The 17,143-nt window shown below is 45.0% G+C and overlaps 1 protein-coding gene across 1 annotated transcript; it reads left to right on the top strand.

The window, feature by feature from the left end:
- The first annotated feature begins 3,091 nt into the window (after positions 1–3,091).
- On the top strand, positions 3,092–4,213 carry LOC132589596 (prolactin-releasing peptide receptor-like). The gene has a single exon (XM_060262349.1). It carries the CDS (start codon positions 3,092–3,094, stop codon positions 4,211–4,213), a length of 1,122 nt encoding a protein of 373 aa, XP_060118332.1.
- Positions 4,214–17,143: the final 12,930 nt, after the last annotated feature.

The raw sequence follows: 17,143 nt of genomic DNA, 5'->3' as shown, positions 1-17,143 counted from the left end.
CCTTTAAATATTAGTATTTTAAGTAAATAACACCCGTGGGGGTCAAGTAACGGGGGGAGGGTGGGTAGAAAGTAATATATGGGATAGATAAAAGAAGTTATTAATGATGCAAGAAATATAATTTGTTACCATATGTTACCAAATAAAATTGTTTTAACATGCAATTTTAAACAAATTATTGCAAGAGTTTTAAGCGTGTTTGTATTTTTAGTTAAAAATAATATTTTTAATTGTGTTTGCCTGTGTCCTTTATAAAGTCTATATAACTTCTATCTGGCATTCCATTTTAGGACATGCATGGCTTGGCCCCACAAAGCCCCATTTCTGTCAGATCCAGCCCTCTTAACAAATGAGTTTGACACCCCTGATTTACACTCTTGTGTAAAGATCCACCAGATTGTCTCTTGACCCTTTGCACCTTTCTCCCCAGTGGGGAAAACGCTTCTTTTTGTTACGTTATTTTAATGTTTTCAGTTTTAAAATGTCAGGGGCCAAGTGGCTGAGCAAATACATTATCTTTTTTGCTTCAGAGTTGCTGTCTGAGAGCCTCCTGTGATTGGCACAAGAGTAAATGTACTGAAGCAAATGTAAATCTACATGGAAAGATCTTGCACTTACCTCTGTGCATTGCAAAGAAAAGAGGCAGTGTGAATGAGGCTTCTGAAATGCTCAAATTCAGTGGCTGTGCCAAAAAGAAAAAAAGCCCCCCCCAACAAAACAGAACAGAGGGAACTCATCCCATCAATAGCATGATCATTTTTGTTAAGGGAGCTGGATAAATCATTTATGTATAAGTTAAATAAGAACAGAGCTAACAAGCACCCCTGCCGGACTCTGTGGGTGATTTACAATGCTATTCGCTGTGCTCTGCCGAACATTCTCTTTTATGTATATAATTAGCTACCCAGCTATTTTATTTTGTAGTTTTATCAGACTTACTGATGATTAGAGTCATATATGAAGAGTTATGAAAGGATAGTAATTAGGCTGTAGAGAAGAGGGAGGGAGTGACCAAAAGAAAATTGTTTGACTTGTTAGATTAATGAGTGAGCAAGTGTGTGTGAAGAGATGGCAATAAAACCATAATGAGTGTCTAGGGTTGCCAAGTCCAATTCAAGAAATATCTGGGAACTTTGGGGGTGGACCCAGGAGACTTTGGGGGTGGAGCCAGGAGCAAGGGTGTGACAAGCATAATTGAACTCCAAAGGGAGTTCTGGCCATCACATTTAAAGGGACCACACACCTTTTTAAATGCCTTCCTTCCCTAGGAAATAATGGACAGGGGCACGTTCCTTTGGGGCTCATAGAATTGGACCCCCTGGTTCAATCTTTTTGAAACTTGGGGTATATTTTGGGGAGAGACACTGGATGCTATACTGAAAATGTGGTGCCTCTACCTCAAAAAACAGCCCCACCCCCAGAGCCCCAGATTCCCGTGGATCACTTCTCCATTATTTCCTATGGGAATAAATCTCCATAATAGAGTTCCCAGCAGACATTTCCCTCTCTCGCTTTCTGATGACCCTGAAGTGGGGGGAGGGCCTCCAAACTGGGGGATCCCTTGCCCCCACCTAGGGATTGTCAAACCTATGAGTGTCTTTGAGTTCAAAAGATTAGTTTTGGCTAAAAGCCTCCTTTCTCCCCCGCCTTTCTTCTCCTTAATTTTCTCCTAATTTCCCCTCCCCCTTATTTATAAGTCTTAAGTTTTTTCTTTACACTTTTATATAAGTTTTATGTTTCATGTTTACATTTTTATATTGCTCTAAATTGGCTTAAGAAAGAGCCCCTCTCCCTTTAATTAGTATTCTTGGATTTTCTGCCAGTAAAACACAGTAAAGCACTTCTCGAGTTATTGAGTTACTCCCACCTCTTCTAACTTATTTTATCTCAGGGAGGGAGAAAGAGAGAACAAAAACAGAAATAAAGATTTTCCCTGGGAAATTACTATCTACACATTTCTCTCCTGTTATCATGAAAAGGCAAAGAGAGTGCCCTTTCTAGCCTGTTGAGGCATATGCACCTAAACAGAGTAAACTTGGCTTTTTAAAAACCTTCCATCAAACTTCAGAACAAATTCTCACCCTTATCTGAGGAGACCGAGGTGACTAAAGAGTCCAAATCTGCTAAGGAGTTTGGGCATAAGGAGGCTCTGCAAGAGCAAAATTAACCCATCCCAAGAACGTTAAGAAATATGAATGAAGCTTCAGAGGTTACTCCTATTTTCTTAAAGAACCATATTCATTTGCTTAACACTGACACTGATAAACTTAATCTGTTGGCTTCACAACAATTTCTGATAGCAGAAACTCTCCAAAAGACTTTATCTTCAATTCTTTTCAAATTACCACATTAATCATGATCAGTTTCCTGGATTCCTTCCCCCCAAACCAAGCACAGCATATTTGAAATGTCTCAGGCTCGACTTTTCTCATTCTTCGCTATTGTTAGACCCTTCTAAGGTTTTTAAAATCTGTTTCTCCCTTATGTAGACGCACTATGAATCAGGCCAGTAAGTGGTTTATTAAGGAACATTTAGCCTATTTTTTAGAATGCCTTCCCATAGATATTGATTTAAAGTTCTTTGAAAAACTCCTGGGTTTTAGAGAGAGCCACATTCTTTTGATTCATCATGAGTTCCCATGTTGATTTGAACACATCAGAGACACTTCATTTCTCATGAGATTTTCCCAAAATGTTCTAAATTTCCGATACCACTTTTCTCAACTAGATGCTCCTTTAGAAATTGGGCAAAAAATACATTTTACCCCAAAGGACTATGCCCAAGAAGGCAATAATAAACCTCAAATTGAATTTCCCCCTACTAGTAAAAATCCAAGATCTTGATAAATCAAAGGGGCCAATCCCAAAAGGGTCAATAAACCATAAACCACTGACTGCTCCAGCCAACATACCTGATATAAAAGATGTGGTGCCATTTTGTGGAACCAGAAGAACAGGAAATACCCATTCAGACAGTCTTCATTGTCATTCTGCAGCAATTCAGCTTTCTTTCTATCTAACCAATTTTCCTTTCTTTTTCTACATTCAAAAATAAAAGATTACATAAACATCACCACAGCCAACCCCCAACATGGAGGCACGCTATCATCTTCCTAATGATTCCTGCTTGAATCACTCAGCTCCTGTTTTCAAGGGTCTGGATCTCCTTTTTGAACTGAAGCCCCTCTTCATCCCTCTCTATGCCATCCTGGTGACTGTGGCCTGCACAGGGAATTTCCTCCTCATCCTTCTCATTGGTTTCACCAAAAAGTTGCATTGTACCACTAATTTCCTCATTGGGAACTTGGCAACAGCTGACCTGATTATGTGCATTTTCTGCGTCCCACTGACTGCCTCGTATGCTTTTGAGATTCGTGGATGGCTCTTTGGAATGTTCATGTGCTACTTTGTCACCCTCATGCAAGCAACTACAGTGTTTGTTTCTGTCCTGTCCCTCACAGCTATTGCCGTCGATCGTTATATCGTTGTTGTGTATCCCATTCGCAAAAGGATACGATGCAAGTCATGTGTCTACATTGTGGTCTTCATTTGGTTGCTTTCCATTGGAGTATCTATACCAACATATATGCATACTCATTATTTGGATCTCAACAGCATTGGCCATAACATGATTATCTGTGAAGAATTCTGGAAGCACCAGGAGACAGAGCGATTGATGTACTCTTGCTTGATGCTCCTCTTGTCATACATGCTCCCGCTTTCTGCTGTGTCTATCTCTTACTGTGCCATTTCACACCACCTCCGGAACAGAAATGTCCCAGGAACTGCATATCACAACAAAGAGAAATGGACCCCCAAAAAGCAGAAGACTTTTCGAATCCTGGTCATCTCAGTCACGTGTTTTGCTGTTTGCTGGCTACCTCTTCAGATGGTTAACCTTATCAGAGATATTGATGAAGATTTTGTAATTCTAGACAAGAGGTATGTGAATGTCATTCAAGTGTCTTGCCATGTGATTGCAATGAGCTCTGCATGCTTCAATCCATTCATCTATGCCTCCCTCCATGACAAGTTCAGACTCCACATTAGTAACTATTTTTGTCACAAGAAGAGGTCAAGCATCATGTCCTGCAAGACTTCCCGGTTCAATACTTGCTCAACTTTGGCAGATATCCCTGTGGGTGTAACAGAGAAAATTGCTCTGCAAGGGAAGTTTACTTTTAATGCAAATGCAGAAACTGTGCAAATATGAACAGATTTGATCTACTGTTGGAGAATGTACACTGAACATCTTTTGGTGTCTATTTCAGGTATAACACCTGCCCTACAACTATATAGCCACAATATGGCATTCGCTTACAAAAAGCGCATAAACAAATGCCCAGATTTGTAAAAGCAGCGTTACAAAATGAAAGACAGTGAATGAATCAGAAAAAGAAAAGCAGATGGGATTTCTGGTTGACAAAGCAAATAACATGGGAAATACAGCTGTTATAACATGCTTTGTAAAATTATTCAGTTGTCAGTTTAATTGGTTCTGGCTAAACTTTACTCATTATCTTAATTTTATATATGACAACATTGAAGAAATGCAAGATGCAGTCTATAGATTTAATTCAAATCAATATTTGAACTTCAGTCAGATGGCAAACTTAGCACTGTCTTGTCATATGCCTAATTCAATTGAGTGTATTTTGTCATGGAGAGTTTCGATCAGATGTCCTGCCTTTAACTGCCACACTGTGTGCTCACACTGTTATTGATAGATGAGACTGCAACCACGGTGCAAGTGGGTGGGCTGTTATCTTAACTGCAGACCCTTTCCTCTGACAGGACAAACTGTTTCAAGAGGAGGCGAGCCAAAAACACAACAGCAGCCTGTCCCTCCTCTCCGCTTTACAGCCCAGTGTGGAGGTGTGGTTATGTGAATATTGCTAATGAATTTTTTTTAATTGTGGTCAGAAAAACAAAAGAGACTGGTCAGACCTGCCTGATAACTTGGGTTCACAACAGAAGGATCAGACAACAGGAAATTCTGTGTGAGTCCAACTCAGCCCAAAATGATCAGATTTGTCTTGTGAAAGCTGAACCAAAATTTCAAGGTTAAAAAATCAATTGACATGTTGTACTTACATTCCAGATTCACAGTTCGGGGCCTCCTTTGACTTAGCCTCTATATAGGTTGTAATGTAAAATCAGAACCCCTCTTCTTGGAATGTATTCTCAGGACTCCTCTATTGTGTTACTACCACACCAGTACTATAGATGGCAATATTTAGGGATGCTCTAAATCTGTTCAGTAAGGGGTAAGGCAAGATGGAATCTTGTGAGAATGTGTAGATTAGGGCCCCTGGGGATCAAAGCCATGACCTACTCAGCAGTTGTAAGCAGTGTCATAGCACCCATGAACATTTGCATGGTAAAAGACTGGGATGCAGTCTTCCAATTCTGAGTTCAGAAAGTTCAAGCATACCATTGAGTACATGGAAAATAGCACCAGCATATACCAGTAACTCTTAGTCAGGAGTCAGGAAAATCCACAAATAGAATATCTTAGATATCTTTAAAAATCTTTTCTTTTAAATTATGGATACATTTGAATGACACCTTTCCTTCTATAAAAATGCCTACATTCATGATTTAAAAAAGGAGTCTAGCAGCACTTTAAAGACTAACACATTTTATTCCAGAATAAGTTTTTATGAGCCAATGCTCACTGGGTTATGCTGGAATAAATGTTTGCTAGTCTCTAAAGTGTCACTGGACTCCTGTTTTATTTTGCTAGGACACAATTACACAGCTACCTGGGAAGGGTGGGCTTTGAGAAGAGCAGAACATACCATAGAATCTAACATCCAAAGCATTTATTTTCTCTAGGAAAACTGGTCTCTGTAGTCTGGAGATCAATTGTAATTCCAGAAGATCTTCAGGCCCCATCTAGAGGCTGGCAACCTAAGAAATTGTCTAATGACAATTTCCCCACCACCATGATTTTAGGTGATTCATGCCAATCGATCAAATAACCAATTGCATTTAAATACATTTACAAATTATCAAAATTTTTGGATTGAATACATGGGACAAAAGAAAAAATTAACCCCTATTTTATGTTAGAAATGAAGGCCATGCTTAATATTTTGTTTTTCATTCTCTGTTATAACAATACTGCAAAACTCAAAAAGCAAACAAATGCAATCAATTGACATTTACAGTGATCAACTTAACCCTTTATCTGATTAATTTATTTATTAGAGCAGGGCTTTTCTGTAGCAGGAATTCCTTTGCATATTAGGCCACACACCCCTGATGTAGCCAGTCCTCCAAGAGCTTGCAGTAGGCACTGTAAAAAAAGCCCTGTAAGCTCTTGGAGGATTGGCTACATCAGGAGTGTGTGGCCTAATATGCAAAAGAGTTCCTGCTACAAAAAAAGCCCTGGATTAGAGAGATTAAAACTGTCAGCCTGATCTGAATAAATATACAGCACAATCTAGTAAAAGTTCAACTTTTTAATGTTCCATCGATTTCAGGGGAAGGTTTAAGCTACTCTCCCACTTTGTTAATTTTTTTGTGATTTGTGTATGTGATGGGGGCAAGCCCGAAGTTTTATTTAACATGAACACATCTAATTTGCCCCCCCTGTCTCAATATAAGGTGAGGATTTTGCTGGCAATTTCCATCTCTGTTTTTCTATACTGGACCCTTGTTGAAGTAATGTCTCTTTGGTAAACATAATTCTTAGGTGAGGTATATCAGGAAAGTCTTAACAATGTAGAACTTGGATGGTTGTACTTCAAATGCAGCTCAATGGGAAGAACTCAGACTATTTGGTTATAACACATATAAATAGTTAGCTTCCTGCAAATTCTGGCTGCAAATGTGGGAGAGCTATCTCCTGACTATATGTTTTTAAGGGACTTTGTATGTTTTAATGATGCTTTGGTAAACTGTATATAATTGACATTCACAAATGTTTGGTTGAGACCAAGGAATGGCCTTAAAGCAATGTAATTTAGGATGCTTGTGACTGATTTTACAATGGATGGGTTCAAACTGTATACAAATGTTTACAGCTATTACACTGGAGTTTGCATATTCAATATAAACACAAAATTACACTTGTTTTATTCAATAAGGGCATTAAAAACCCATATTGTGTAGGATTTCTGATGGAATTTTTAAAATGTAGAAACTTCCTTGGCATAATGAATTTTTTTATTGTAGAACAAATTGCATCTTTACAGACAAGTCTTTCCTTGTGCTGCTTCCTCCAAACCAGGTTCTATTTTAGAAATTCAACCCAACATTGGTCCTGAATGCTACATTTGTGGCCAAAAGGTTAATCCTATGGAATCAAAATCATCCCCTTATGGCAGTCAGAGGACTGAAGAATTCTCCGTCTTTCCAGGCAATGAACTCACAATATCAGAATAGCAGTGTGAAGAAACTGACTACATCATTCAGCCTTTCTATACAGAGAGATGTGGAAGACTCAATAAATACTCCCTACCAAAGTACTTCATAGCAGAGAAGTAAAAATCCTTTTTCTACATCAGATTTCCTCCACCCACCCCCCAGTTCTCATCTACTAGTACCCTATTACCCTTGTATCCTCAATAATATTGCCCCTTCTTATCCAAAGTTGGTTGTGCCATTTTTGAAAAGTAAAAAAATGTAATAATGGCTATAACAATACAACCAAAAATGCAATTCAACACAGATTGACTCCATTAGAATCACTTCCTCTGGAGCCTTGCATATATTTGATAAGGAAGGAGTTCAGAGAAAATGTTTCTAGACCATACAAACTATCTTTCTAGTAAAAGATGGGTGTCTCACAGTATAAAATAATACTTGTTAATAAAGCTGGATAGTTTGCATTTGCTTCATGTGCAACTTTATTGAGCAGTGGGATAAAAATGGAAGAAACAAACAATAGCATGAAATTCTGATTCTGCTCCTTCTAGTAGCCTAATTTAAGGCTTATAAATAGAGAACATAAGGGGGATGAGGGGGAGGAAAGAGCTGCGGGCTGTGGGCTTGATTAAAACCCTTTACACTGAGCTCCATCGAATACTTCTGGAAACTCCTGGCACACCTGGTCAAAATTGTGTGTCTGAATTTGGTCTGCCCCTACAATTTTGATGCCCAGGGGCTTAAAACAAGCCAATTCCAGTAGGATGGTGAGTTGGCGCTTTACAACAAGTATGTCCAGGGCCCCCTTAAAGGTCTTGAACTTCACCCAAACTCTGCCCCACCCCATGATCTGTACTGGGTTTTTCTGAAAGTCTCTCAATATGAACTCTGCAGGTCGCAAGGGTAGCTGGTTGTGGGAGCAGAATTTCCTGAAGGTCTCCTCCGAAATAATGAAGATGGAGGATCCTGAATTCAATTCCATCAGGCAGGGGCCCCCCTCGATTAAGACCGACACTTTGACCTTTTCTGGAGTGTCCAGGGGCAAGTTCACTACCTGGATGCTGGTTGAGGCTGTTGTGTGTGCGTCCGTTGAGTCATGGTGTGAGGACTGGTGTCTCCTGTTGGTTCTGGCCCTGCAAGCTCATGCGATGTGGCCCATCTTTCCACAGCTTCTGCAATCCGCATTTCGGTAGGGGCAGTCTCGTTGCTATTGTGGGTCTCCACAGCTGGTACACTTTGTGCTGGCCGGTTTCTCCGCAGCTTGTGGTTGGGTTGATGGTTTCGGCTCGCCTCATGGCTGGCGGTGAAGCTGGTGTGCCTTTTCCTCATCGGAGCCCTCCAAGATCAAGGGAGTGGTGGCCTGATGCACAGATGGGCTGCTGTGCGCCTGTTCAAAGGCAGTCGCCTGTCAAAGCACTTTCGTGAGGTCAATGTCTTTGCCCTCGTATGCCAGCAACTTGTGGCACAGTTTCTTCTCCCTGACACCTATCATGAAACTGTACAGCAGGATCTCCTCCAGGTCACCTGGAAAATTGCACCTCAGGGCTAACCCTCATAGCTCTGAAAGATAGTCGGTGGTGGACTCAGTCTGCCTCTGCTGTCATGTGTAGAACACATGCCTGTGTGCAAGACGGGACGGCTGGGGCGCCAGGTGGTTTGTCATTGCCGTGACCAACTCGTCATAGGTGACCCTTGCGAGGGTGGTTGGTGCGATGAGTCGCTTCATCAGCTGGATAGTTTCCACCCTGCATGAACTCAGGAGAAGCGCCTTCTTCTCTGCTGCTTCCTCCATTTTGTGCAGCTCAATGTAGTAGCTGAGCTGGTCCACCCATGATTCCCATAAGTCGGGCCAGGTGACGTTGAATTCTGATAGGGTTTGTCCTGGAGCCACAGCCATGACTTCGGTTGCATGTGTTGCAGTCGCGCAGCAGCACTAGAGCTCGGTGTGCGGGGCTTGCAAGTGGCCGGGTGAAAGGCTGGCTGCTCAACAGGATCCCACCTTCGTCTCCAGTGTAATGTACTGAGTTCAGAGACGTTCAGAAGGCAACATACTTTATTGGCGAGTACATCACAAAGACAACATGGCGGGGCTGGGTCCCCTATTATATACATTTCCAGGAACAACCCTCTTCCTGGTCAGGTCCAATCCTGACCAGTTAAACTCTCCGCCACTGATCGTCATAGGCGGGTTGCGTTAGTCTCTTCTAGTCACTGTCCGCAGGTGCGCTACGCTGTACTATCCGAGGACGAATGCAAGACACAACAAGACCCCAAACCAACCCAGTTTTGGCACTGGTTGCTTTGGTTACTGTGGTGGTGCTGTACACCAGTAGAGAAACAAAAGTAGTATTACATGGCTGGTACCAGGTCTTGGATTCAGGGGGAGCTCACAGGAGCACAGCTCCTGAACCTTTCTGAGAGTTCCACCTCCTTGTCCATTGAATAGTATGTGCAGCTGCATAACAATCCCTGGATGTGCTCCACCACCTATTTTCTACAAAATGACCCCTGGCTGGTACTATGCGCCTTTCAATGACTTTTGACACCAGGATATTCTTCTGCTCTAGAAAATGACTTGAACTTTTCTGTATATTAGAAGGAAACTGTGAGTAGCCTTGGCTAAACAGCAGTCACAAAGATCCACTATCTGTAGATATATATTTTAGTGTGTTTTGGAATCCAGACAGCTCCATAAATCCCTGCTGGAATACCCAAACAAAGAGCAAACAAAGATCAAACAAACAGCAGTTCCCCAGCTATCACACCTCAGAATTTTAGGCAGCCCCACAAGCTCAGAATGAAGTCTTCCAAAACTCAGAAATTCCCAGCAACTCCAGCTGTCTCACCTATGAGAGCTGCTCTGCTCTGTTCTGCTCCTCTCAGACCTCTGTGAGATGTGCTCAGCCTTTGGCAAGGCGCAGCTTAAAATGCAAAGAGGGTGGAGCAGAGGCACTCCTCAGCAAGCAGCAGCAATCACTCTCAATCACTCTCAATCTCTTTCTCCTTTAGCCCACTCAACCAAACAAAGAGCAAACAAAGACCAAACAAACAGCAGTTCCCCAGCTATCACACCTCAGAATTTTAGGCAGCCCCACAAGCTCAGAATGAAGTCTTCCAAAACTCAGAAATTCCCAGCAACTCCAGCTGTCTCAGCTATGAGAGCTGCTCTGCTCTGTTCTGCTCCTCTCAGACCTCTGTGAGACTTCATTTTCAGGAACTCCTGACTTTCAGACTTCATTTTCAGGAACTCCTCTCAGACGTACCTGGTTCTCCATTATCTTACAGTCTTGTAGAACTACTTTCTCCTGCAACTTAATAATCATGGAATCTTGATCTTTTACTTTATTTTCAACTACATGCACTTTATTTAACGTTGCTTGTGAGTCTTTTCGGAGATCCTCAATTTCTTTTTTAATTTCTGTCTTCACCGCTTCTGCACTTGATTTAATGTCTTTTCTCAGTTCTTTAATATTTTCAGTTATTAATTCTTTCATCTCTTTGACCAGTCTAGCCTCCATGGCTTCAAGTTGTTCGTTAACGTTGGCCATCCTTATTTCTTCCAAAGACCAGGCCCTCAGATGAAGCTTTGGTCTCCCCTTATGTTCAGACATTACTGTTCTCCCATTATAAATATAGGCTCCAAAGTTGGTCTCTTCAATTCAAAATTGAAATACAGATTCTAATAGCTTGGAACACGCCCTTTCCAATGAGCCCAAAATCGCCATTCTAGGAGCTTCCTATCTCCAGATATTAATTTTTAAAGTTTTAATTTATTCAAATTTATTCAAAATGGTGCCTATGATTTTTTTCTGACTCCTTTTTCTCTTTGGGCCCACCAAAATTAATTCTAATTATATAGTCCAATGTGTTTCACCTTATTATAACAATATATGCCGGCTGCACCAAGTTTTAAAATCCCATTCTTTTTTTAAAAAAAGTTTTTTTCAATTTTTGTCCTTCCTTTAATGGCCACTGAAGTTTTTCTATGATTGATTAGTCCTAGAGGGTCCAGGAAGTTGAAAACTTGACCTTCTTTCAATGGCTCCCTTCTGCTTCTCTTCATGTTTTACTTCCTGCTTTTCTTGCCACGAAGTCCCGTTCTCTATGATCAGATAATCTCGCGATGTTTACGCCACTTCCTGTGATGTCTTCCAGTTCAGCAACTCTGTGACGATGGGGGATTTTGCAGAAACCACAGGTATTCCAAACATAAGGGGTTTTTTTACTTTTAACTTGTCTTCTAATAGTCCCCAAATTACCCCCTTCCTTTCTTCTTAACTTTAGAAAGTTGTAATTAGTTCCAAATTTTAGTCCTTATTTCCCAAATAGCTTATATTAGTCTCGGAGTGATAGATAACGATCTTCTTACCTTGGGATCAAATACATCCTCCTTAACACCGTTCTTGCTGAAGATAAATGAATAGATACTAAAATAGTCCAAAGAAGGCTTGAATCATGATGGGCTTAAGTCAATTTAATGACCATGGAAACCTCTGTAGACGCTGGAATGCAATCCTTCGCTGGGGATCCTTCAAAGCCTCGGAGAAGCCCTGTTGGAACTCCTCTTCAGCCAAAGTAAACCCCCTCAGAATTTCCAAAGCATGTCTTGGCCTTTCCCCTGTATGAGAAAAGTAGGCAGTTGGCGTTGAAATCACCTTTTCTGCCCAAAAACAAAGGCTCTGGACCACTCCTCTTTGGAGAAGCATCCTAACACTCCACGATCCAACCCCGGAAGTTTCAAAGTGCAGAAAATCCTTGATGCCAAGATCAAATGTGGTGAACCGTTTTATCTCATCAAATGGACTCACTTTCCATTAAGTCAAGCCGAGTGGGTCAGTTCCAAAGATACCAACTGTAAAGCTTTAATTAAAGACTTTTACAACAAACATCCTAATAAGCCCGGGGGAACGGGGTCTTAGGTGGGGGCAGAATGTCAAGAGTCAGTCCATCTTGTTCCTCTTGTCATATGAATTCAATTGTACAATACTATGCTGTACTTCAATGCTATGCTGCACTTGCTATGCCTTTGATATAACTGTAACTTGTTGCTTATCTGGAGGGAGGATGGCATGTCTGGGAATTGGCTACTTGTTAGGTAACCAAGGTCAAAGAGCTGGAGGAGATGTGAACCATGAACTGATAGTGGGCACTTGCGGTGATGAGAGTTTAGCAAAAAACCCAGCGCAAAACCCTCGCTTTTGCTTGGTGCGTTTTGGCTTGAATTATAATGGTCAGGGCAAAGGCTTATAAGTTGGGGGAACTGACAGAGAGGTCAGTTCGGACAACCCGTGTGTATGCCCATGAAGCTGGAATAAAGATCTTGAACTTCAATTGTCTTTTCCTTGACTCTGGGTCTGACAGTTGTCAATATCCAGTTGGCCATTTCAAGAGAAGCCAAGGACAAATAGAAGTGTGGAGCTGTGCTAGATCCATTGGAGATACAGAGCAGTGCCAATTGAAATATTGTATCCCTTGGGGAGCTGCCTGAGGAAGGATTCACTCTGAAAGTGGATGGAAGCAGTAGTCCAGTTGCAGCCACACCTGTTTGGAAATTACAGTCACACCTGCATTGGACTTCAGGAAGTCCTACAAACGAAGAAAAAACATTGTATATTGTAAAATGGATTGTAAAATATTTCTAAATTAACGTGAAAAATACTGTGTTTTTCAATATATGTATTAGTTAAAGCTCTCACATAGTGTTCCAATCTCCAGTTGGGGCAGGGGATCCCCTGGTTTGGAGGCCCTTCCCCCGCTTCAGAGTTATCAGAAAGTGTGTGTGTGTGAGTGTTGAATGTCTGCTAGGCACTCCATTATGCCCTATGGAAACTGGTCCCCTTACGGTATATTGAGAGAATCGATCCATGGGTATCTGGGGCTCTGGGAGGGCTGTTTTTTGAGGGAGAGGCACCAGATTTTCAGCATAGCATCTGGTGCCTCTCCTAACCCCTCCAAGTTTCAAAAGGTTGGAGCCGGGGTCCAATTCTATGAGCCTCAAAAGAAGGTACCCCCATCCTCCATTATTTCTAATGGAGGGAAAGCATTTAAAAGCAGCAGGGTCCCTTTAAATGTGATGGCCAGAACTCCCTTCAGAGTTCAATTGTGCTTGGCACAACCTTGCTCCTGGCTCCAGCCCCAAAGTCCCCAGATATTTCCTGAGTCAGAGTGGCAACCCTATAATGAGGCGGGGAGTAGGTAGACAGTAATCAATGCTGTCTTTATCCTATGACTGTATTTCCTGGCCTGGAGGTTCCTTCGAACTCTAGGATTCTATTCTTTAACTGGGCATTCCTTCCTGGGAGGTTTCTAAACAGAGGCTGGATGGCCCTCTGACAGCAATGAGGATCCTGTGGATTGGAGGGACAGTGGCTCAGTGGTAGAGCATCTGCTTGGGAAGCAGAAGGTCCCAGGTTCAATCCCTGGCATCTCCAAAAAAGGGTCCAGGCAAATAGGTGTGAAAAGCCTCAGCTTGAGACCCTGGAGAGCTGCTGCCAGTCTGAGAAGACAATACTGACTTTGATGGACCAAAGGTCTGATTCAGTATAAGGCAGCTTCATATGTTCCACTCAAAATTGCTGCTCCTAGTTGCTTTTCTCTACTTCTTGTTAATTAACGTAAGTTGGTTCCAGATATATATTTTAAACTGAGCAACCATTTTGAGATGAAAAAAAGCAGGTGGCTTGGGGGGAAATGTCAAGGCTCCCTCTGTTAAAAATATCAGCATCCTAAGACTGCTTTTCATAACAAAAATTATGGCGTTAATACTAACATGAGTTTTCACTGATGTTTAACACACTAACCACTAGATCCACTCTGAATTACGGTGTCTGAATAAGCTTCAAATAAGAACTGTGGTTATGATCTTATCCAATGAGCTCCACCATCTTGTCAAAGTAGTCTTACCAGAGTACTTGGATTTAATTCTGACAAGCCTGAGGCTGAAATCACATGCACGAAATCAGGGGTGTCAAATTCATTTGTTAAGAGGGCCGGATCTGACAGAAATGGGGCTTTGTGCGGCCAAGGGATGCATGTTCTAAAATGTAATGCCAGATAAAGGAGATACAAACTTTATAAAGAACATAAGCAGGCACAATTAAGAATAAGTTATTAAGTTATTTTTAACTTAAAATACAATCATGCTTAAAACTCTTACAATAATTTGTTTGAAATTGAAAGGTAGGGGAATAATGGGATTTTACAATGCAATTTAAAAAATAAAACATCAAGGAAAAGCACAAGGATCACACAGCAGAAAAAAAATGCTCTCAGCCTGGGAAAACATGAAATAACAAGGCATTGCAAGCATCCCCCCCACTCTTCTACCCAGATTAGCAATGGCTCTCCTGTGTAATGTCCCCCTTTGGCTGTGGGTTCCCAAGTTAGAGTAGTCCTTAGGCACTAGTTCTCTAGGGTGGCCAGACCGTCCCGGTCTCCCGGGACATTCCCGGTTCTGGCCACCCAATCCCGGCTCCCGGGCTGTCTATACCGGGACCATTAAAGGTCCCGGTTTAGGGAGCCCCGGAGCCGGTGGGCCGCGGGCGCCGGCGGGGAAGGCGGGGAGTGAGGGAGGGAGCGTCCCTGCGCCTGCGCAGGGACGCTCCCTCCCTCACTCCCCGCCTTCCCCGCCCGCGTGCGGGGCCCGGCGGCAGTGGTGGAGGCCTCTCCGTGGCCTCCGCTGGTCGCTGGAAGCCCTCCAGAGACTCTGGAGGGCCTCCAGCGACCAGCGGAGGCCGCGGGGAGGCCGCGGGGCACCGGGCGCTGGTCCCGGAAGGCCTTCCAGAGGCTCTGGAAGGCCTTCCGGGACCAGCGCCGGCCAGCGAAGGCTTCCCCGCGGCCTCCGCTGGTCCCTGGAGGCCCTCCAGAATCTCTGGAGGGCCTCCAGGGACCAGCGGAGGCCGCGGGGAGGCCGCGGGGCACCCGGCGCTGGTCCCGGAAGGCCTTCCAGAGCCTCTGGAAGGCCTTCCGGGACCAGCGCCGGCCAGCGAACGCCTCCCCGCGGCCTCCGCTGGTCCCTGGAGGCCCTCCAGAGTCTCTGGAGGGCCTCCAGGGACCAGCAGAGGCCGCGGGGCACTCGGCGCTGGTCCCGGAAGGCCTTCCAGAGGCTCTGGAAGGCCTTCCGGGACCAGCGCCGGCCAGCGAAGGCTTCCCCGCGGCCTCCGCTGGTCCCTGGAGGCCCTCCAGAGTCTCTGGAAGGCCTTCCGGGACCAGCGCCGGCCAGCGAAGGCTTCCCCGCGGCCTCCGCTGGTCCCTGGAGGCCCTCCAGAGTCTCTGGAGGGCCTCCAGGGACCAGCGGAGGCCGCGGGGAGGCCGCGGGGCACCCGGCGCTGGTCCCGGAAGGCCTTCCAGAGCCTCTGGAAGGCCTTCCGGGACCAGCGCCGGCCAGCGAAGGCTTCCCCGCGGCCTCCGCTGGTCCCTGGAGGCCCTCCAGAGTCTCTGGAGGGCCTCCAGGGACCAGCGGAGGCCGCGGGGAAGCCGCGGAGCACCCGGCGCTGGTCCCGGAAGGCCTTCCAGAGCCTCTGGAAGGCCTTCCGGGACCAGCGCCGGCCAGCGAAGGCCTCCCCGCGGCCTCCGCTGGTCCCTGGAGGGCCTCCAGGGACCAGCGGAGGCCGCGGGGAAGCCGCGGAGCAGCCGGCGCTGGTCCCTGGAGGCCTCCAGAGGCCAGCGCCGGTAGCGGAGAGGCCCGGCGCTGGTCCCTGGAGGCCTCCAGAGGCCAGCGCCGGCAGCTCCCTCCCTCCCTCGCCGCGAGGCCGCCGCCGCAGGACTCCCCGCCGCTGGATGCCGCCCTGGAATCAGGTAAGGGGGCCGAAAGCAGGGGGGGGCGGGGGGCGGCCTTCCTTTCTTCCCTCCCTCCTCCCTCCCTCCCTCCCTTCCTTCCTTCCTTCCTTCCTTCCTTCCTTCCTTCCTTCCTTCCTTCCTTCCTTCCTTCCTTCCCTCCCTTCCCTTCCTTCCCTCCCTCCTCCCTTCCTTCCTTTCTTCCTTCCTTCCTTCCCTCCCTCCCTCCCCCCTTCCTTCCTTCCTTCCCTCCCTCCCCCTTCCTTCCTTCCTTCCTTCCCTTCCTTCCTTCCCTCCCTCCTCCCTTCCTTCCTTCCTTCCTTCCCTCCCTTCCTTCCCTCACTCCCTTCCCTTCCTTCCTTCCCTCCCTCCTCCCTTCCTTCCTTCCTTCCCTCCCTCCCTCCTTCCTTCCTTCCTTCCTTCCTTCCTTCCTTCCTTCCTTCCTTCCTTCCTTCCTTCCTTCCTCCCTTCCTCCCTTCCTCCCTTCCTCCCTTCCTCCCTTCCCTTCCCTTCCCTCCCTCCTTATGTTCTTATGTGACACAGAGTGTTGGACTGGAGGGGCCACTGGCCTGATGCAACAGGGCTTCTCTTATATTTTTATGTGACACAGAGTGTTGGACTGGAGGGGCCACTGGCCTGATCCAACAGGGCTTCTGTTATGTTCTTATGTGACGCAGAGTGTTGGACTGGATGGGCCACTGGCCTGATCCAACAGGGCTTCTGTTATGTTCTTATGTGACGCAGAGTGTTGGACTGGATGGGCCACTGGCCTGATCCAACAGGGCTTCTGTTATGTTCTTATGTGACGCAGAGTGTTGGACTGGATGGGCCACTGGCCTGATCCAACAGGGCTTCTCTTATGTTCTTATGTGACACAGAGTGTTGGACTGGATGGGCCACTGGCCTGATCCAACAGGGCTTCTCTTATGTTCTTATGTGACGCAGAGTGTTGGACTGGATGGGCCACTGGCCTGATCCAACAGGGCTTCTCTTA

The sequence above is a fragment of the Heteronotia binoei genome, chromosome 21, assembly GCF_032191835.1.
Source record: "Heteronotia binoei isolate CCM8104 ecotype False Entrance Well chromosome 21, APGP_CSIRO_Hbin_v1, whole genome shotgun sequence".
Lineage (NCBI taxonomy): Eukaryota > Metazoa > Chordata > Lepidosauria > Squamata > Gekkonidae > Heteronotia > Heteronotia binoei.
This window is presented reverse-complemented; position numbering and strand designations above follow the sequence as displayed.